Below are 22,086 nucleotides of genomic sequence, written 5' to 3' on the forward strand. Positions count from 1 at the left end.
TATGCTTTCCAAGGGAAGCTTAACAGAGACATGTATCGAATTGGATTGGGCGTGTCTTCATGAGAAGCGCACCTGTGCTGTGTTTCACTCTGTTTATGTTTTCTTTTTTGGTTTTCCTTTGGGTGTTCCAGACATTGCTCATGAAGTCTTGAAGGTTTTAGTTTTGGAGCTTTTGTTTTCGTTTTGATGACTCGGGCTTATGCAAAAGACAGCAATGTCATCGTCATGCTGTCTGGTTCTGGCTGTTTGGTGTAACAAGTTTGGCTTCTAAAGGAACAACTAAGACAAACTTGAGTTTATTATATCAGAATCCTTTGTGGCCTAACTATCTTAAAGTACATTACACAGTAGAAGAGAAAATTTCCCTCATTGAAAGCAACAGAGGATTCTGAATGTCATGCCTTTTTCGATAAGAACATGGTAGAGCATTTTTGCAGACACTCAAGCATCGAATACTCTATTGGAGGAAGTTTGATCAAGGTCAATGACAAAGGTGCGGATTTCCATTGGAGCAAGCTCCACCACCAGTTTTTGGGGATCAACAGGTCCACCTCTTGCCGCCTTGGGATATTCTCCTGAAGAGCCTTCTACTTTCCAAACAAGTCTCTTCTTCTCCATTACTGCTCTTTCTTGATTGGCAGATAAGCTCACCTCTGTCACCTTAGCAATCTAAAGAAAAGCATGATAAAGACAGTGTGAGATATTGCTGTAAATGATTTCGAAACAAAAAATGCCAACTAGAGCCTGGAAAATTCGTTGCCTCCACCTTCTTGCCTGGGAACAGCTTCTTCAGTTCCACACTAGTCACTACAGAAAGAACACTGTCCTCTCCGATCTTTTGTGTAATTCCGAAAGCCAATGCAAACAAAAAATAAGAACTCAAGGCCAGAAAAAAAAAAGTCATGTAGATGGTTATTGAAACTACTTTGTCATGGAAAAGGAACAAGGAAAAATATAAAACGATAAAAAGATGTTCCCAAAAGAACTAATCTGGGGTCTTTTCGGCACTGTGACGGGTTGGCTCACCTTCAAGAATATTTACAGTAAAAATAGCAATTTTAGAATTTCCAGAACATGTGAAAGCTATTTTGTGGAAAAATTGCCTGCTTAGAACAGAGAAGCCACCATAATATATATTAAACTTTTCCTAAAGTGTGAAACCACTCTCTTTTCCTTCTAGATTCAAGTGGAGAGACATTGACTTTAAAGGCATATCCCGGGTAAAAATTTTCTTAAAGCAAGTACAAGATGATTTAAGTGAAGTAGGAAAGGCTAACCTCATACAAATGTGCTAACCTAAGAAGAACTTTTCCATCATCAAGCTCCTGTATAGAAAGGAAGGGGAAATGTCAAGCAGCTTGCATGTCAAATTTTACTGCCGAACTACATATTTTTTGCCGCATTCTAATAGGTTGTAAACTCCACAGAAAGCTTATCATCTCTTGCCTTAATCTTATTAATTTAAAAGTCTAACAAAATAATGGATAATGTGTTTCCCATGTATGGAAACATCATCTACCTGGAGAGTTATAACAGCAACATTATCAGGTAAACTGTAGGAGGAATCGATCCCCGAGAATGTGGGTACATGAGAACTCATCCAGTTATCTCCATCCTGCCAAGAGAAAGTTCCTAGTCACAAACAAATCCACAAGACTGGAATAAACAAGGAAGAGAAAAAGAAAGAAAGAAAGAAAGAAACCTCTTGTGCAATTGCTAACAGGAGGGGTGAGTATATCTCTTGGCCAAGAGAACGACGCCACTTAGCACCTTCTCCTAGGGGGTCAATTCTGTAATAATATTTTCCTTGTATCTGAAAAAATTTTGGTGATATATAAACAGGTTCTAATTGTCAGAAAAAGCATAATTTGTAGACAAAAGTACACGTACAAAACTTTAAAACAAAGATTACAGAGGTTTTATACATATGACTAAGTTATTAACCCTTAAATTAAAAGCCAGGGTTAGTCAGCAATTAGTGAAACTAACTTCATTTCAACTATTTGTCAACAATCTGTTGAGAATTAGATAAATTATCATCAACCAAGTCTTGAGACACAAGTCTAGATCCACCTGATAAAGGAAAATGTGAATTGCACTCGCAGGATCTGGATAACATTAACTTACAGTTAGTCCTCTGCAATCATCAAGAATGCAGACTGTTTCATTTAGAGCCTCTGCAACACCTCTGGAGTCATCAAGTAGCAGCCTCCTAAATTGCCATAAAAATAAAAAATCATCATTCTGGCCAACTATCGCATATGCAAGAATTATACCCTCAGGTATGGCCATGCCATAGAAATCCACAACTTTTACTTATTGCCATTGGGAGCTTCAACATTCACAAAGCGCTATGGCCAAGGCAGTATAAAGTTATTGAAAATTGAGCAATTGACAGATGATGACAAACCTATGGAGCATCAACTCTATTTGTCCATCCACCATGCTAGATCCTCCAAGAGATCGATCTACCAGGACCGAAAATTCTTTCTTACTATCTTGAATGTAAATTCCCAAATTAATCTGAATGGACAAATATAATATGAGTTTAAAAAGAGTCGCTCATTAAGATCAATTCTCTAAAAAAATAAAGTAATCATGAGGAACAAAGTTACTTATATAAGAACATACTGGGTAATAATTTCCAGCAACCGGTTGGTTTACTTCCAGGTCCCAGTCTGTCCTAAAATCACGAATCTGCAAAAAGAGGGAAAAAAAAAAGTCCATAGTTTGTCATGCTAAGAATAACTAGTTACCGAGTATGAACTCAAAGAAATGTTTCTGTGTTATAGCTTAACGCAAATAACTTGCAAAGATATTTCTCACATTCTTGGAAACATGGAGACAACACAGTATGGATTAAAGCTTCAGGCTAACAACCATTCTGACCGTCAAAAAAATAAGACTTATGGCTGAACACTGCAGCATATATTCAACATACCCGTTTAATAAAATCACGTCCATTAGAATCTGTGTAGAATGTTTTACTGTTTTCCAGAGAAGTTGTAATCTGAGTTGCAACTTCTTTGCCAAATCCATCGTCAATTGGCACAGGCCCAACCTGAGATTCAGAAACCATTAATATATACAACCCAACATGTCCTGCTCGTGCAAATAAGATAGTGAGAATAATAAAAGTAAGATGCATACCAAACTAAAGAAATGAGAACAACGAAAGACTATCACTAAGAATCAAACTACGCAAGACTATATAAAGCCACAAGGGTTGAGAAGGCCATTTGGTAAACTCACAATGAACTCGACTTCAACATGCTCTTTCTCCTTGTAAAGTCTAGTGGTCTGCATACATTTTGTCAGAAAGAAAGCTGTAATGTCTACTAAAGATAAGAGATCTCAAACTGTGAATACCATATCTGTTTACATTGGAAAAAAAACATCATAAAAATGAGAAAGACCTCTACATCTAATTTCATGGATTCTGTTAGTTACATCGACCAGAGTAAGAGCGTTGCTCTGGAAAATTTTAGTATCTTATATCAATGGCCAAGATGGGGGCTAGGGACAAATTTCCTCCACATATTCTACTTATTGTATCTCTGAAGAGCCATATATTCATGCATAACTGAAACAGAAAATATAATACATTTCTCACAAACAGCTTGAAAAGGCTCTACCTTCCAAGACACCCATGAGAGTGTACTGCATATTTAACCCAATAAAGAGATAGAAGAAAGTAAACTCATCATTTAAAGGTGAAAAACTGCGGTCCTGCACAATTTCCTGAATTTCCAAGAGCAGACAAACCAGTAGCCATTACAAAATATACCCTCTCCATTTATTAACCTGCTACATTTTAATGGGTTCATATTTTAACGTTTACATACTATTCTATGCTTCTATTGATATCCATTACCTTCTAAAATTTCACCCTACAACGCAGTTGGTTTACTATTAGTTCAGAAGAAGACAGAATTTTACAGGGGAAAACATTACACCAACAGAGAACAAACATTAGAAGAGGCAAGGCACCTGAAATATCCACGGATTGATCTGTTGATGCAGCTCCTGTACTAATGGTCCTCGAATAACAGTCAAAGAGGCCTGAAACTTAACAAGATGTCTCAGTTTATAGTTAAGGTAATTATTTGTTTCAAAAAAAGCTTTTATTAAGAAATATTACACACCTGTTCAGGCTTTATGAGATATGTGCCATTTGGACGGAAAATATATGCCCCAGAGTTCTTGTAAAAACACCAAATTTTTATATGAGAACAACTCACAAAGGAAGACCAAACAACTTTACTTAATTTCCAAGCATGCAACAGCAGATTATAAGAGAATAGAGAATACTAGTTTGTAACACATGACGAACTTCAATGTTACATATGTATACCTGGGGCTCTTTGTCATTAGTTCCATTATATCCAGTGTAAAAACTAAATGATTGTTCCACCGATTCCTCAACCTTCAAAAGTTTCAAATAAAAGCATTAGCCACACAGTTTTTTATCCTCATACCTTGCACTCTCTCTCTCACTGCAGAAAAGGAAGCAACACAAGGTAACAGCAATACTGAAATAACAGTTGCAACAGCCTCATATAGTCATATGTAACTACAGTTGAAAAGACACCAACAAAAACAAATGCTTGGAGAAGAAAAATAAAGCATTAAAGTTACGTTACTCACCAAGTTTCTGCTGTTGACATAATTTATGATCTTCCCTTGAGACGCAGAAATAGTAAGCTTTAAATTTCCTTCACCAACTTGAATACCTGATTTTTCACACCTCTGAAATTTGTATATAGATGATTTGGTAGAGCCAGCTCCTGAAATCCGAAGTAGAAACAGATGTCACAATTGATTTGCATTTGATAATCAAGGAAATAGCATCCATACTTGTTCAACTTGATAAGAATACTTTCAATCAGTACAGCAGCTACATGAGTAAACCTGTCTTTTCGGAAGTAGAGATGGTGTAAGTGTTGAAACCAAGAGGTGGAACAGATACTGTAAATGCAAGCCAATACTTAGGTACAGCTTTTGGGTTGGTACCAAAGTATGCCCTAACATAATAGTTTCTTAGGTCCACATAAGCATCAACTGGTGGAACAAGCTGTGATTCGATTTCTCTTCCCTCAGAATCATGAACAATGACATCTTCATTAACAACCTACAGCAAACCAGATAAAGAAATGTCATATTCTTACAGCAAGGAAGCCTGATAGTCATATTGGGAACTCACTAAGATTTTCCTTGGTCCACTTTGATCATCTAAGATGCACACCCAAATAACTACTCTGGCTGCAATGTTATCAAATGATTTTAGACATACAATTGCCTACATTTGAAAAGCTATGTTGCTCAAATTCAGTCACAAATGTTGTCCAAAATGGGTATGTTCAATTTTTATAAAATTTTTTCCTTACCCTTATTACCCATGTCCAATACAGGTATTTTAGGAAAAATAAAGGGTTGAAGCAATATAGATCTGAAGCATTACAAAAGAAATCTTTAAAAGCAAAGTTTCACGAATAGCCACATGTATCAACAGAATATTATGTTATAAGCTCCTTAATACACAAAAAAGAGGAGTCCAAGACAAACAGCAATGTGACTATCAGGGAAGTACTCACTGGAAAACGTATTACATCCTCTCTCTTCCATCCCAAAGAATTGTAGACCACAACAATCTGTAAATGAGAAGAAATTAATGTTGAATAAGTTTCTAAGTTAGAGTTATCTATGAGAAAGAAGAACAGAAGACAGATTGAAATGTCCTCCTTACCAACTTCTTTCCATGAGACAGGTCAATTTCTGATGCAGGACAGTAAGTTATATTCAGAAGTGGACACTGGGAAAAGATCAGAGAAAAGGGGGATATGAGGATGCATCTCACATGTCAAACTCCTTTAGCTAAATTTCATATCATTAATTAGATTAAAAATCAGTCTTACTCATGAAACTAAATTTCATCAGTCATGACTTTTTACCTGCTGGAAATTGGCGGTTGAGTGCCCACATCCATTGGATGACTTTGAATCGGCCAAGCAAGCAAGTGAAGATGCAACAACCTTCTCAGACTGCAGAAAGATGACAAACAAGTTCACGACTTTTGACAAAAGCGAAAAGAAACCAGAATCCAAGAAATTGTGAGGTGAAATCTGCACCTCTATGTATCCCATGGATAGTCTTTTTGCATAATCATCAGCCACGTGCTGCTTCTCTGTACCAGTAACAGCATCATGATGCTGAGCAATAGCCAAAGCATCTGCCAATGAGTCTGTATTGGGCCCTGAATCACTTCTCCTTTTAAAAAATTCGAGTTGCCTTGCTGCCTGATCATACATTCACAAATATGAACTATATGTGTAAATGAAAGAGATTAATTGAACTATTAATTATAATGTATTAAAACAGTCAAAGAACAGTACCAGATAGTAGCCACTCATTATTCTAACATAGCGTTTTAAAGCTGGTCTACTTGTAAAGTATCCTGTCCAGTAAGCATTTACACGGTCTGCGTAACTGGTAAGAAATACACTTCAATTTCTAAGAAAAGAACAGGTGAGAAAACTAAGATTTAGAGCTACTCAAGCAATAAACTCACGGAAAGTAGTCATCAGTCTTGAGTGGCCAAGATTTACTCATAGCATATTTAGCATCAGTATATATAGATGGAGTTGAGTAGAAAGCATTGACACGTCCATCCTGCAATCATTCATTCAAAACTACTTATGGTTCAGATTAACAACATGACATCTAGAGAGGATAAAAAACCATGAGGTAATGCATGCTTAAAATCCAGTTACCAGAAAATGAAATAAAACTGAGATGAACACTCACCTTATTCACATAATGAATAAGCTTATCCATCTGCCGAAACCAAGTGTGTGCGTACTGATACTTAAAATCTGTTCCCATGGTCCACATTATGTGATTTGTTCTAGTTATGTTCGCCTGCAAATGAAATAACAGCTTTTACAATAAGTATCAAATGAAAACTTGCTTTCAGGACAAATATGGACAATTAAATCGAAGATATGAATTCTTGAAGATAAAAGACAACATAGTTTTCAAATATGTTAAAAATTTACCAAAATTCTCTGACAGAATAGAAAACCAGGAAGATCTTATTAAATACTGTATAGTTTAGAATGGATGAGGATATTCTGTTCCTCCTGAAAATGGCAAAAGATACAATTTATTGCAAAATGCAAACTTGCGGTGCAATCAGTACTTTGGTAGATACTAAGTTGTAACTTCTTCTAAGTGAGGTCATACTTATAATGATTATCTTCAAGATTGTATCCAATAGCAGGAACTTTGCCAAAACCAAATAGCACAAGAAGCAAAGAGGAGACATTTTAAAAAGGAACATTAAGACCAAATAGCACGAGAAGAAAAAGCAAAGAACTTAACAGAGTCCTGTATAGAGCCAAATTTCCAAAAGAGAGGTAGGGAAGAAACCAAGATAGAAAATTCAAATGGCAACTTAATTTCATTTACCTGTGATATTGCAGCGGCCACAAAGTCGTTCACTCTGTCTTGAACATTGTAATCAAACAAACTAATATCATCCTACATCAGAGGGAACCAAATTTACACTAGAACCACGTACATATTCAAGAGACTGTCTAAACTGACATCATTTTTACGGAGCTTACCTGAACAATAGGGGAATCATCATTAACTTCAAAGTAGAAACCTGGTGGAGGTTCATAATTTTTTGGAAATGCTCCAGCAAAAATCTGCAATACAACTAAGTTCAAGTGAACACTAACTGAAGAATAACATATAATGATATACCTACCCAACCATATTTTGAAAAGGAAAACAAATCAGTAAATGCAACAATATAATCACAAAGTTGATGTACAACATGTGATATCCAAGGGCAACCGTGTAAACACCAAGTACAACTAAACCAAACAACGCTCTTTACCTGAGCAGATGAGCCCAGGCTCTTAGAACCCCGCCAGATAACTTCGAGGCTCTTCTCTTTTTTTCGCTTAATCCTGTCTTGGTAGTCTATGCGGCCGAAGAAAAATGAGTCAAATCCAACCTACAAAAACAGTAACACAATACTATCTAAATTATACTGCTTGAAAGTGAAAAACACTAAATTCAGGAGGCAAAGTAGAAGCAGAAGTTACATATACACTTACTTCTGCTCCCAACAAGTAAGCCTGTACTGCAGAATGTCCAAAAGGATCAATTTGCCATCCAATTCTTGGAGTGACACCAAACTCCTCTTTGATGAATCGATGTCCAAGAGTTGTCTGATCAATCATGTCTATGTAATGTGGCACTGCCTCATCATGCATGCACATGCCTCCATTTCTGGAAGAAGCAGATGAAGAGCATGAGGGGAAGTACAAACTCAAAATTGGGAAATAATAGCAAAGAACTAGTGTTTAAACATGCAACTAAATGAGTTCTCAGAAATGTAGAAGGCATTTATATATATTATGGAGAAAGCCAATCGTAAATACTAAAGTGCAACCATTGCTGTTTGCATTTATCGCTCTTTTCTTTTTTCACTTTTTTGGGGAGTGGGGTTAGAAAAGGGTTGATGTCACGTATTACATGAACTCTAGTTGCCCCGAGCTGACAAGATTCTTGACTATACTCTGCATTAGCTCACTCTGATCTCTCCACCATCGCTGAAAAAATGCCTGCGTAAATCAAGGAAGACAATTTCAAGATGACATAAGACAACTAGAGACACAAAATATGCAAACACAAAAAAAAAAAAGAAGTTATGCATTATGGTTTCCATAAACGCCACATATTGGTAGTACAATTGGGCACACCACCAAAATTGTTTAACGCAGCGCTTTTAGACAAACAATATGAATTGGAAGTCGGGCTTCATACTAAAGACACAGACATACAAACAGAATTTGAGATTTCATTCTTTCCTCCAAACGCTTTTCGAAACCAAAGACCACGCAATGGATGATCAAAAAAGCAGAAATAAGAGACATATATACTTGCCTGTTCAACATATATGAATTTCCGGTTTTTGTCAGCCAACAGAGCAGGCACTATAGAATCCAACACATTCTGCACACAAGCCCCCTAACAAACCAACAAAAACACACAAACAAAGAAGGAAATTACAAAAAAGAAAAATCTTTTAAGAGAGAGTGGAGGGAGAAAGAGCAACCTGGATAGAATTGTTAGAGCCAACATAGTACTGATCAACGGTTTTTAACCAACCAACATCGTCATGGGTGTGAGGAACCACATGAACATTGATTTTCCCAGCAACTATACCTGCTGAAGTGTTATAAACCATGTACTTGGATTCTGCGCATAAAATCCCCAATAATAGCAGCACAGCGTACAACCCAACAATCGCCATTTTTTAAGTTTTACTTGTTTCTTGAATCTGGGTATCTGAGATTCCAGCAGTTCTCACTCTTTGGTGTTGAAGTAGTAGCAGTTGGTTTGAGTCAGAACCGGAGAGTCAAAGTCACGATGATTCATAACAAGTTTTGGCTTCAAGTGAACAAGGCTTTCGACAGATGTGTGTCTTCAGATGTCGTAAAAAAAGACAGTAAAGATTTTAGTCAATTTATAACAGACGGCTTAACTGGTAAGGGAAAGAGGAAGACTCGCACAAATGTTTGTGCAGCAAATGGAAACTGCCATTCTTCGTTTTGACTTCCTTATTAGTACAAGTGTGCTTCTTATCCAAATGCATTGGAAAGGATTTTAAAAGGGTAAAAAGAAAAGACTCCTTTATCATATTTTCAAGCTTCCTTAATGGATTGACATTAAAAAAAATTACAGAGTGGCAGTGCTCTGCTTGTCAATAAAGCATGGATATTTCATTTGTTTCTGCTACTTTCTCTGCTTTCCTTTCACCCTTTTTTTCATTCTGGTGTAAAAGGCACGAAAATACTTTGGGTTGGGGCCATAACCTGAGTCTTCAAGTGCACTTGAAAAGTTTTGCTTTGCTTTGCTTATAAGGGGAAGGAGATTGGGGTTTTGGAATCATTGGATTTGCACTCAGTTACCCAAACTTGGAAATTTAGTGGAAAGAAAGAAGGGCAGGTACGATTTATCATAATCCACCCACCAAATTCACTGAAAATTACTGAAGTTGTAGTAGGTGTAGATATGTGGTCATTACCTATTTTCTTTAGAATTGTTTTACAAGGTAATGCAGTACAAATATTTTATAGCAATAGCAGTGAAAGTAATTTGAAGTGCTAGAGTGCATGAATTACTTTTATTTTAAGACGTTTGTTCTTGTACGTACAAATATTTTTGCTCTCAACCTTACCTTATTCTCTTAGACCCGTTCACTCACACTTCTCTCTCTTAATTTGATTTTATATAGTTTTTTCATATATTTCTTCCCTAGTCATAAAATCTATTACTTCAACAACCACATAATAAATTTTTAACCGTGATTTAACGTTAAAGTTCAATATCAGTTACCTAACATTAAAACTCTTTTTAATAATGTTATTCATTACCTGCGTTAAACTTTACGTTTGAGCAGCGATCAATTCTGAAACTACATGCAAAACCTTCATAATTTATTTGATGACTTTTCCAAACTTACAACTTTCTTACCTTAAAACTTTCTCAACCCCTTTGCCGTAGGTAAACATGTATATGCATGGCATTGCGTAACAAATGAATCAAACTCTTGCTTATGTGACACGCAGCATGCTTATTGCTAAGCAAGAAAATGCCTCAAAAACAGTCAACTTCAATCTCTTGCTAAGAGATTCCTTCAAGTGTTTCGGATCAGCTTTTGGCTATCTCCTCTCCGGTATAATACTCAGATTACTCCTTTTGCCAATAAGTTATATGCTCATAGATGCCTTGTATAAATGCAGGAATGGACTACTATTTATTTTTTTCTGCTGTTTTCTTTCTACATAACATACAACGGTGAGATTTATTCATTTTAGCTGCAAGGGAGAAAACAGAGGCATATGAAAAAGAAGGATTGGTGTTGAAACGCCAAAGTCTCTCCAGAACTCTCTCTGGAACGTAGATACCCCAAGCATTTCTCTTTCAAGCACCAAACATTTGGAGGTTACCTACATTGATAAGGAAAGTTCGGATCTCCATTGGAGCGAGTTCAACCACCAGCTTAGCAGGATCAAGAGGTCCTCCCCTTACCACCTTTGATTCTTCTTCTGCGGAGCCTTCTACTTTCCAAGCTAACCTTCTCTTTTCCATTTCAGCTCTTTCTTGGTTTGCAGACAAACTCATCTCTGTCACTTTATTTATCTGAAATGAAGCCCATAGTGAGATCAAATTTATGGCATATCCGGCAGCTCATCAAGCATACTCTAGTCACAAGCCGATTGCTCTTACCTTCTTGTTTGGAAACAGCTTTTTCAGTTCAACACTTGCCATCACAGAATAATCCTTGTCCTCCCCAGTCTTTGATCAGACATCCACCAAAGAAATGAATTAGAATCTATCCCATTCAGTTGAATATGTGGAACCACAAAATAAAGCTCGCAATAAATTAGAATCTATCCCATTCAGTTGAATATGTGGAACCACAAAATAAACCTTCTATAAAAATTAGACAAAGGGAGGAGTACCTCGTATAGGTGAGCCAATCGCAGGAGCACTTTTCCATTTTCCAGCTCCTGCAATGTTCAAAAATAGGAACAAAATTACTATCCAAAGTCAACAAAAAAGTGGCATGCACTCTACAAGGTAATCTCACAAAATTACATCTTCAGGGACATCATCCTTCATGGACATTATGACGCCAGTTCAGTGACTTGTTCTTTACCTGGAGAGTTATTATGGCAACGTTATTTGGTAATGAGTAGGAGGGATCAATTCCTGAAAACGTTGAAACATGGGAGCTCATCCAATCATTGCCATCCTGCAGAAAGGAACACCAATGACCTAAGCATGGAGGCCTGATGCCACTAAATAAAGTCAAGTTTCTATACCTGTTCTGAGAAAGCTAAAAGAAGCGGAGAATATATCTCTTGGCCAACTGTGCGGCGCCACTTTGCCCCTTCCCCTATATGATCAATTCGGAGGTAAAATTTTCCTTGGATCTACAAAATCCAGAATTTAGTTACATTTTGCACATTTAGAACCTGGGACAAAGAACATGAATTGACAAGCAATACTTACAGTTAAACCTTCACACCCTTCAGGGACACAAACTGTTTCATTTAATACTTCACCGACACCTCTGAGGTCATCATGAATCAACCTCCTATAAATCAACAAATGTTATAGATCATGAACAAATAAGTAGCCATAAAAATACAAAAGCAAGGAAAGATGCAACAGACCTGTGGAGCATAAGCTCAATTTGACCATCCACTAAGCTGGATCCCCCCACTGAACGATCCACCAACACTGAGAGCTCTGTGCTATCGTCTTGGAGGTAGATTCCAAGATTAATCTGGAAGAAAGCAGTTTGAAAGGCAAAGAAGAAATTAAGTTTCAGTTTAACGCAGAAAATTTATGCATTTACCAGACTCTAGCAAGCAGAGCAGATATCCTTCATGATTTATATTAGAGAATATCTGGGATAGAGCTGTAATTTATAGGAAAGAAAATTTGCAATTTTCACAGGAAGAAACATACTGGGTAATAATTTCCAGCAACTGGTTGGTTCACTTGAAGGTCCCAGTCATTCCTAAAATCTCGAATCTGCAAACATTAGATTTAACAACCACGAAGCAAAAGTAAACATCATTACAAACAATTCAGGAGTAGAATTTCATTTAGGTCAATGAAACAGTAAATTAACAGAAAAATAAGTAACAAGTGTTCACCAAGTAGAAAAACAACACTAACAAGTTTGGCATCCACCAAACTCTGATATTAAATATCTAAAAGAATTTACGCTAGTATGTATGTGTGTGTGTGTGTGTGTGTGTGTATATACATACATACATACATATACATATAGTAAAAACTGTATTCAACGTGGCTTTTGGCCAGAAAGAAAGAAAAAAAAATGCAAGACTCAGGAATTTGGTAGAATGGCAAGCAACAAGAATTAACATACCCGTTTAATGAAGTCACGTCCATTAGAATCTGTGTAGAATGTTCTGTTAGTCTTCATAGTTGTTGTAATTTGAGTAATGATTTCTTTCCCTATCCCATCATCCACAGGAATTGGCCCAATCTAAGATTATGCACATAAAGTCAGTAAATCCACCCAATTGCCTTTTCAACCTTGTAATAACCACAAACAAAGACTCCACCTTGTCCTGCAAGAAATTTATGAATAAAAACTAGAAAATAGATTAACTCACGGTGAACTCAACTTCAGCATGCTCTTTTCCCTTGTATACCCTGGTAACCTGCTCATGCATGCAGCATTCTGTTACTGAAAGTAGAAGACACAAGATATTTTGGGTGCAAACAAAAACAATAAAATTCTTGTTCTCCTAATGGTAACTACATTGCACAACTCCAAAACAAAATATACCCATGAAGAAGAAATTCCCAGATGCAAGCATGAAGGTGGATATTTTTAGTACAATTTAGAGAAAAGAAAGAAAAATGGAGGAGCAACTGACATGAACAAAGGTTAAATTTAACCAACAGGCATTCCACTAGAACATAAGTTAGAAAAAAATGTATATATAATCCCCTTTTTTAAAGTTCAATAATCAACAAGAAACCATACATAACTGCTTCTTTGTGAATCTAGACTCTGCCTCCGAGCTTTAAGAACTTACTGTTGCACTACTCTTAGTCCCCAGCTTAAATTCCATGGTTTAGAAGGATGACATGCGAACAATTATTTCAGATGCGAGAATCAGAAAAAGCTATGAGGGCTTCATATTAGAAAAAAAGGTTCCAATGACAGAAATTGGTGTATCAAATGTGTTTTTAATAGGCAAATCACCTGAGATATCCATGAATTGAGCTGTTGATGTACTTCATCCAACAAGGGACCCCGCATGATAGTTAATTGAGCCTGCAACAAACAAGTCTCAGTTTTCCTTCAGAAACTCTTTTTCCACAAGTATAATAAATCAATAGAGAAGGATCATTGTTGATTGACATGAAATTTGACCAAATAAAATCAGATACCTGGCTTTCAGATTTGATGGAGAATGTACCATTTGGACGAAAAACATATGCCCCAGAAGCCTTGAACAAAATATCAAGCATTTTGCAATCAGTAAATTTAAGATGCTTCTTTTTCTCCAAGTGCAAACTTAATGAAAGAACAAAACATTAAGCACTGTTATCTAGAGATTGAACTACCTGAGGATCCTTATCAGTTCCAGCATTTCCAAAGTAATAACCATATGATTGTTCAGCAACTGCTGTAACCTTCAGTGATGATCACATTAGATAAAAAGTATGTTATCATTACAGAATCACCAATTTAAAATAGCATTACAACACAAGAAATGTTCCAGAGCAAGGGAAAAAGAAGGTTACAAAGGAAATTAGTAATCCCAATGAAAATTGAAACACAAGTTGAACTTGAGATGCAAATCATAATGAAAGAAATTTGAAGGAAAAAGAAAGGGAAAGATCTAATAATTATACTCAAAGATACATAACCAAACTGAAGAATTAACAGAGCTTACCGAATTTCTGCTGTTAACAAAACGAGTAAGTTTTCCTTCATCTTCAGAGTACAGAAGCTTTAAACTTCCTTGGCCAACTTCAATGGTATTGTTTTTACTTCCTTCATAGGTATGCACAGTTGAGATGGTAGAACTAGGGCCTTCTCATGAAATTTTAGATAACAAGAAATAGTAGGCTCTGTTAATGACATAGAAACATAGTAGCCAAAATCTTCTGACATTAAATTAAACTGAAGCAACAAAGCCAACCTGTCTGCTCAGCAGTTCCAACAATGTAAGTGCTGAAACCAAGGGGAGGCACTGAAACTGAAAAGGCAAGCCAATATTTAACTGTTTCTCTTGGGGTTTTACCCAAATATGCTTTAACATAATGACTCCTTATGTGTGACGTTGAATTTGACAGAGGGAGAAGTTGTGATTCAATTTCTCTTCCTTCAGAATCCTTGACAATAACCCTTGCACTGGAAACCTGTCACAGGTTAAAGCTCAGAGAAATACAATTAAAAATCAAATTTCTGTCTCCAAATGATTGCAATTAGATTTTATATCAAAACGTTTGTGTCAAGACTAGATCAAATTGCAAGCGTGCAGATTGAATGATTTCCTTCACTCCATTATTATTTGGGAAAGTACTACATGATCAAATTTTAGAGACATCCAACAGTTACATCCCTTGATCGCAAACGGGCCAAGAGGGAGATACTCACAGGAATTCGAATAGTTTCCTCTCTCTTCCATCCTAGAGAATTGTAGATAACAACAACCTACAATAGAGATAAGATATTAGATGATCAATCACCCTGAAAGAACTGGGTCTAACCTTCTGAAATAATTTAAGGAAAATATTTGAACTAGTAATATCCTTACCAAACTTTTTCCGTCAGACAAGGCAGCTTGTGATGGAGGACAAAAACTTATATTAAGTAAAGGACACTACAAAAGAATTGGTAAAAAAAAAAAAATCCTTCAGAAAACTCATTGTACAGAATTATATTAAAATATGCAAACTGGATAAGAAGAAAGTTACCTGATCTAAAAATAAATAAGAAGATTATGCACATTCTCTTTCCACTCTCTATAATTTCTGCATGCTACTCAAAATTCAAAGCACCGAATAAAACTAATACCAATGATATTGTTTACCTGCTGAAAGCTTGTGACACTGTTCCCTTGACCAGTACTTGACCTTGACTCTGCCAAGAAGGCAAGTGAAGAGGCAACCGACTTCTCAGCCTAAGACAAAGGAAGTGGAAAGTATTATATTTCTGACTCAAGCTTTATAATGCCAGTAGATCTACAACAACATTGTTGGACGCAAACCCATATGCACCTCCATGTATCCTATTGACAATCGCAAAGCATAATCAGCAGCTACATGCTGTCTTTCAGTGCCACTAACTGCATCATGATGTTGAGCAATTGCCAAAGCATCAGCTAATGCATCTGTATTTGGTCCCAAGCTACTCCTACCTTTAAAGAATTCCAACTGCCTAGCTGCCTGTTATAAAAACAAATAAAGCAAAACACTTTCATAAAAAGGCTGCCAGAATGTACATTTAAAAACATAGCAACTTTTCTGAGAAAGTGACTCACCAGATAGTAAGCACTCAACACTCTGACATAACCTTTAAATGCTGGCCTGCTTGTGAAGTAACCTGTCCAATATGCATTAAGCTTATCTGCATATCTGAAAATGAGACAATATGCTTTAGCTGCATCGCAAACTTATTGGAAGACAGTACCAGAATTTTGAGATCAAACTCACGGGAAGAAATCATCAGTCTTCAGGGGCCACTGCTCATTTGCTGCATATTTTGCATCAGTATAGATGGATGGTGTGGAGTACAAGGCATTGACACGCCCATCCTATAGATTCTCCAAATTAGAAAAGTTTCGTTAAATATGAATTCAACTAGAGCTCAATAGCAGTTAAAAAAAGAATGAGATACCAAATCTCATGAGGGGAGACATTAACACATGCCCGAATGTTATGAAGAAGAAATATGAGCATGTCAAAATGAAAGAAAGATATGATTACTTTATTCATTCATCTTCATTCCTCTTCAGTAAAATTCATCAAAATCAAGTACCTGATTGACATAATGAATGAACTTGTCCATCTGTCTGAACCATGAATTTGCATATTGATAACGGAAATCTGTCCCCATGGTCCACATAATATGATTTGTTCGTGTTACATTTGCCTAAAGAAAAGAAAACAGTTAATTAAACAACTGAGTTACCCATACTGTCATAGAAATTTCAGAAGGAAGCAGAATTCTTCTTTGTTCATAAAGAAACCAATAAATACAAACTGTAAGATCCTACCTGTGCCAGTCCAGCAGCTACAAAGTCATTGACTCGCTCTTGAACATTATAGTCAAATAGGAGAACATCATCCTTCAGTTAAAACCTTCATGTTAATATATTATATATGCATGACCAAAAAGTAGACACAAAAGTGATACTTTAACCTTTTACAAGGTTTACCTGAATGGGCGGTGAGACATCATTTATTTCAAATGTGAAACCATCAGGAGGATCATAATGCCTGGGGAATATACCAGTGAATATCTGCAAGTGAACTCAGAATATGAGTGATCAAACGAATGTTTGAAATATCAACAAAAGCCACCATAAAAAGGAGTAAACGTAATATTCTTTGTGCATGAAACAAAGTTTAATCAAGGAGTAAACAGAACCCAGTTCAGAAATCAAAGAGTGAGAAAGGCATGATAGATATTAAGGCCCAAACCTGTGAGGATGAACCAAGGGACTTCGAACCCTGCCATATAACCTCAAGAGTCTTCTCTTTCAAGCGCTTAGCTCTATCTTGATAATCAATTCGAGCAAAAAATAGAGAGTCAAATCCTAGCTGCAATAATTACAACTCAAACATTAGACAATAATCTTTATTCTATAGAGTGTACCTCACGAGTACCATAACAAGTTTCTATATATCCATCAAAGCACATTTCATGAACCAAACAAAAAGCGAAATCCTGTTGAAGATCTACATCTATATATACCAAATTTCCAATCCTACCTCTGCACCAAGCAAATAAGCTTGCACAGCAGAATGCCCAAAAGGATCAATCTGCCAACCAACTCTAGGGATCTGACCAAATTCATCTTTGATGTACTTGTGTCCTAAGGTTGTCTGATCAATCAAGTCAATGTAATGTGGGGTTGCCTCATCATGCATACACATACCACCATTTCTACAAAGGAAGAAAGTTTTCCGGAAAAAAAAAATTAAACACTTATAAACAAATAGCTTTCATGAAGACGATAAATTACTCATGATTTTCTAATTTTTACTTTCATTTAAGTTGACCTAAATGCTATTATAGAAAAAGATGGGAGCACAATATTTAAGCATATTACATGAACTCTAGTTGACCGGAGTCGACTAGCTCCTTCACTATAATCTTCTTAGCATTACTCTGCTGTCTCCACCACCTTTGAAAGAAAGCCTGAAAAGGAAAACGAAACCCATTTACATGGGCAAACGAAACCCAGAAGAACGAAGGCTTCAAGAAAAAGCCTTTATAAAAGGAAAATTAAATTACCATCTCAACATAGATGAATTTTCTATTTTTATCTTCTAACAAAGCTGAAATGACAGAATCCAAGACGTTCTGTACACAAGCTCCCTGTTCAGACAAACGATCAATTCAACGACCTTAAAAATCATATCCCAAACCCCAATTTAGCAAGAATCAAATACCAAAAAAAGAAAAAAACCATGCAAGAAAGAGTACCCGAATAGAATTGTTGCCACCAAAGTAGTACTGATCAACAGTCTTCAACCAACCAACATCATCATGAGAATGGGGCACCAAGTGGACATTGATTTTACCAGGAATAATCCTTTGGGTAGTGTAGTATTCTATGTAACTTGATTTTGCACTATTCACAACTCCTGCCAAAAGGATCGCAAACAGCATGGTGATCGCCATAAAGCATAGAGCTGCAAAGGCCAAAGGGTAAAAGCAGACTGGAAAAGTTGAACTTGGGTTTTCACTCTTTTAAATGGTCAACTTAATTTTGTACTGCAAATTCCCCTTCTTTTTCTTATTCTTATTTTTTGAACTCTTTGGAGGAAAGCAAAGAGTTTGCTTGTAAGGAAGGAGGCGTGTGCAGTTTCATTTGAGAGTATTTCCTGCTGTCTGAGAGTGTCTCTGACCTTCTGATAATGACTCTAATGTCTGTTTCTCTCATCTTATCCTTTTGGTTAGAGACATTATCATATTCAAAAAACATCTGCCTAATTTGCAATAGACATTTCAGCATGTTGACGAGGCCCTCGTATTCCTTTTCCTTGAATGATTCCCAACACTTCATCACGTTACAACTGTAATTTGTTTGTTTATCCACTGCTGCTTAAAGACAATCAATTGCGAAATAAAATAAAAATAAAATTAAATAAAAAAAGACATAGACAAAGCCTTTATCTATCTACTCCTATTTGACGAACGTTCCCGAGTCATATATACACAGGGCAATAAGTAAGTATGATTCGTAATACATGTATACACGCACTAGTCTAATGTAAGTCTTGATAACCCATATTTAGGAGTAGGTTAGTTCCATTTTAAAATATAAAAAATTAAATTAATCAAATTTTTATAAAAAAATAAATAAATCAATATTAATTAAATTATAATAAAAATTTAAAATAATTAAAATCGATTTATCTCTATTTGTTTAGTCGATTATTTTGATTTAAATATAAATAACCTTTAAATATATTTTTAAAAGTATTAATAATATTTAAATTTGTAAATTTTGAATATAAAAATTAATAACAAAATAAATTACTCTTTCTAAATTATTAATATTAAAATTAAAAATTAATCTGGATTAACTTAATTTAATAAATTTGGATAGATTATTTTGAAAATAATAATCCAAGGGATTCATGCTGCCCGTTTGGGCCGTTGTTAACAAACGCGGCCTGTATTTTGCAAGGGCTTCCTCAAGCAACCCATGAAAGAATAAGAATATGTAAATAACCAGTCAAACTTGGGCTACATTATGGGCCTAAAAGGCTGTCTTATTACCCATTTGATGTTTGGTTGTAAGGATATTTCTATCCTGATTCCAGCCCCGAAATCCCAGTACTAGTACAACAAATTCTTCAAAAACCCTAGAAAATCCAAAACTTCCCCAAAATTTCAATCCATTCACCATGGAAGACAGCTTCAATGTCCGAGTCGGCAAAGCTTTTGGCTCCCTCGCTTCATCTTCTTCTTCAAAATCACAATCTTTGAGCTCTCTTTGGAGCCTCACCGACCACGAAATCGAGAAACGAGAATGGAACCGAGACAAGGAGAGTCCAGAACGACCCGAGGAGGAGGAGGGGTTGCTCGAGAAGTTTCGATGGAAGAAGACCATTACTTTCCGTGCGGAGCTTGAGAAGGATCTCGATGACCTGGACGAGGATGAGGAGGACGAAGAAGAAGCACGTGCGTCGTCGACTTCGAGTAAAGGTGGTAAACCAGAGGATTATAATGATGAAGAGTGGGAGATTAAGTCTTCCATCGGAAGGGACTGTACTCTTGATTACGAGGTTACCTCTCAGTTTTTTTTTCTTTTAATGAACTGAATATTCATGAAATGATTATGATTGAGCTAGGTGTAGTGAAAGTTAAAAACTTTTTTCAAGAAGTCGAAGTTAAATTTTTGAATTTAATACGGCTAGTAAAGAAGCATGTAGAAGAAGTGAACTGGGGTTATTTGAATTACTATAATTTTGCTTCCTTTATGTCGAAATTTAATTGCAAGAAGGAAATAGCAACAAATAAATTGCAAAATTAACTAATAACCAGAAAAGGTATATGACATTTTGACTTCCTGGAGTTATCATTTTGTCTCAGATCTTAGGATTGATATAAGGTTGTAGGTTTATGTTCTCTTCTGGCATTCTGGTGTTGATTTTTGCTTCCTGGGGTACTTGTGCAGGAAGAGGAAGATCAGTATGATAAAGTGGCTGTTGGCAGGGAGAAGACCGGAGATCGCCTTTACATGAAGGATGTAAATGACTATGAGATAGATGCAGATTCTGGCAATGTGCTTCCAACTACGTTCAGGGATTTCAGTAGAGATCCGCGTGCCAATCACATTGCCGCAAAACTTAGGCTCAAGGAAGATGCAGAAGCTGCTAAGAAAAGGCTCGAAGAAGATGCTGAAACCGCCAAAAAGATTGATTCGTTGCGGGTGTCTGATAGTGATGGACCTGCTGGCATGGATGCTCATGTTAGCACATTTGAGGATGGGAACCTGAAATCCATTTTGAAGAGAAAGGATGATGCTGAGTCAAATCCAAAGCCACAGAAACGTGTCCGTTTCGATTCTGAATGTAAAAATGATTTCAATGAAGGGTCTGAAGGAGCTGAAGATGTCCCAAAGGAAGCTTGCTTGACAGATGAAGAGGAAGCTATGGTATCCAACAAGGCCTCTACTTTACCTCAGGATTATCCCTCTGGAATTCCAGATTACTTGCGGAACCCTTCAAAATATACACGATATACATTTGATTTGAGTGATGTTGATGATGGATCAAATCGGCAAGCCTATATGGACTTTCTTAAGCTGATTAAGAGGTCAGATGCTACAGAACCACTGGCAGATGATGATCCAAGTGATCTTACAAAACCAGTTACTTTTATACCAAAGAGGAAAACCAGTGATGTCATTATGGGAGAAAGTTGCAGTGAGCCAAAACAAATCCGGGAAGATACTGAAAAGGAGTCCATGCATAGGAGAGGCTTACCTATTGGAATTGCAGCTGGGGATACCAATGATGGAGTTTGTGCAATGGAGGAAGATGAACCACAAACAATTATTGACAAGAGAAACATCTCACAGAGATCAGGCCGTCAATATCGCATGAAACCTAGCTCAGAGTCCCGTGATTAGTATTAGATCACTAATGGAATTCTGACCTGTGACTATTCTGTTTCTCTTTTTAGATGGATTATAAGCAACAGAGCTAGCAGACATATATCAGCAAGATGGTGCACTTCGTGTAGACAGAAGCAAATAAGATAAAAGAACATAGCTTTGCGTGGTTAAACAGTTTAACTTTGACTCAATCAAATGATTCAATCTTTTCCTTTTATGTATTTCCTTGACTAAACACAAAGTTCTAATCCTCTGTATAGTTGTATGCCTCTGCTTAATAATAGCATCATCCTTTGAGATATTAGTGACTGTTTGCTGTAGTATGTCCTTGATGTAGTCTGGCAAGATGAACCCGTCTTGTTTTCTCATGATCTGGAAGAACATCCACTAGAGCAGAATGTTTCCTGTTGTGGCACAAGAACAACATCCACCAGAACAGAACGTTTCCTGTTGTGGCACAATCAGCTTATAGCCGTCCGTCATCCATGCAGGGAGCCTTACTGGCTGCTTGAAAACAGGCATTTTCTGAAATTCGATCATCCTTAAAACGGAACAGAATCTGGGTATAACACATTCCACAGTTACTTTTGATTAAGAAAAGGATCGCAATGCAGGACCAATTCCTGTAGTGGTGCAATTGGCTTAT

The 22,086-nt window shown here is 36.5% G+C and overlaps 3 protein-coding genes across 5 annotated transcripts; 1 reads left to right on the top strand and 2 right to left on the bottom strand.

The window, feature by feature from the left end:
• Window positions 273-9,652, bottom strand: LOC18601129 (probable alpha-mannosidase At5g13980). 3 transcript variants are annotated; one of them, XM_007031963.2, is made up of 29 exons: window positions 9,131-9,646; window positions 8,959-9,042; window positions 8,548-8,636; window positions 8,127-8,301; window positions 7,904-8,023; window positions 7,626-7,709; window positions 7,468-7,539; window positions 6,805-6,918; window positions 6,569-6,669; window positions 6,393-6,486; window positions 6,129-6,296; window positions 5,952-6,041; window positions 5,747-5,812; window positions 5,595-5,651; window positions 4,912-5,131; window positions 4,648-4,787; window positions 4,355-4,426; window positions 4,146-4,202; window positions 3,991-4,062; window positions 3,253-3,300; window positions 2,942-3,061; window positions 2,632-2,697; window positions 2,411-2,523; window positions 2,128-2,212; window positions 1,703-1,813; window positions 1,520-1,615; window positions 1,278-1,325; window positions 767-835; window positions 273-669 (listed from the first exon to the last, which is right to left on the bottom strand). In XM_007031963.2, the coding sequence occupies exons 1-29, from the start codon at window positions 9,326-9,328 to the stop codon at window positions 442-444; spliced, it is 3,057 nt and encodes a 1,018-aa protein (XP_007032025.2). In that variant the 5' UTR covers window positions 9,329-9,646; the 3' UTR covers window positions 273-441. The 3 variants fall into 3 exon arrangements, with proteins under 3 accessions (XP_007032025.2, XP_017975071.1, XP_017975070.1); XM_018119582.1 differs by lacking the exon at window positions 767-835 and having other exon boundaries at window positions 9,131-9,652; XM_018119581.1 differs by lacking the exon at window positions 3,253-3,300 and having other exon boundaries at window positions 9,131-9,647.
• Window positions 10,579-18,738, bottom strand: LOC18601130 (alpha-mannosidase At3g26720). The gene is made up of 29 exons (XM_007031964.2): window positions 18,296-18,738; window positions 18,104-18,187; window positions 17,919-18,007; window positions 17,578-17,752; window positions 17,287-17,406; window positions 17,022-17,105; window positions 16,860-16,931; window positions 16,622-16,735; window positions 16,297-16,397; window positions 16,125-16,218; window positions 15,862-16,029; window positions 15,675-15,764; window positions 15,399-15,464; window positions 15,239-15,295; window positions 14,781-15,000; window positions 14,532-14,671; window positions 14,200-14,268; window positions 14,023-14,082; window positions 13,835-13,906; window positions 13,236-13,283; window positions 12,986-13,105; window positions 12,559-12,624; window positions 12,261-12,373; window positions 12,097-12,181; window positions 11,907-12,017; window positions 11,741-11,836; window positions 11,544-11,591; window positions 11,308-11,376; window positions 10,579-11,220 (listed from the first exon to the last, which is right to left on the bottom strand). Exons 1-29 carry the CDS (start codon window positions 18,491-18,493, stop codon window positions 11,002-11,004), a joined length of 3,048 nt encoding a protein of 1,015 aa, XP_007032026.2. The 5' UTR covers window positions 18,494-18,738; the 3' UTR covers window positions 10,579-11,001.
• Window positions 19,579-21,744, top strand: LOC18601131. The gene is made up of 2 exons (XM_007031965.2): window positions 19,579-20,106; window positions 20,499-21,744. The coding sequence occupies exons 1-2, from the start codon at window positions 19,726-19,728 to the stop codon at window positions 21,453-21,455; spliced, it is 1,338 nt and encodes a 445-aa protein (XP_007032027.2). The 5' UTR covers window positions 19,579-19,725; the 3' UTR covers window positions 21,456-21,744.

This window comes from Theobroma cacao, chromosome 4, assembly GCF_000208745.1.
Source record: "Theobroma cacao cultivar B97-61/B2 chromosome 4, Criollo_cocoa_genome_V2, whole genome shotgun sequence".
Classification (NCBI taxonomy): Eukaryota; Viridiplantae; Streptophyta; class Magnoliopsida; order Malvales; family Malvaceae; genus Theobroma; species Theobroma cacao.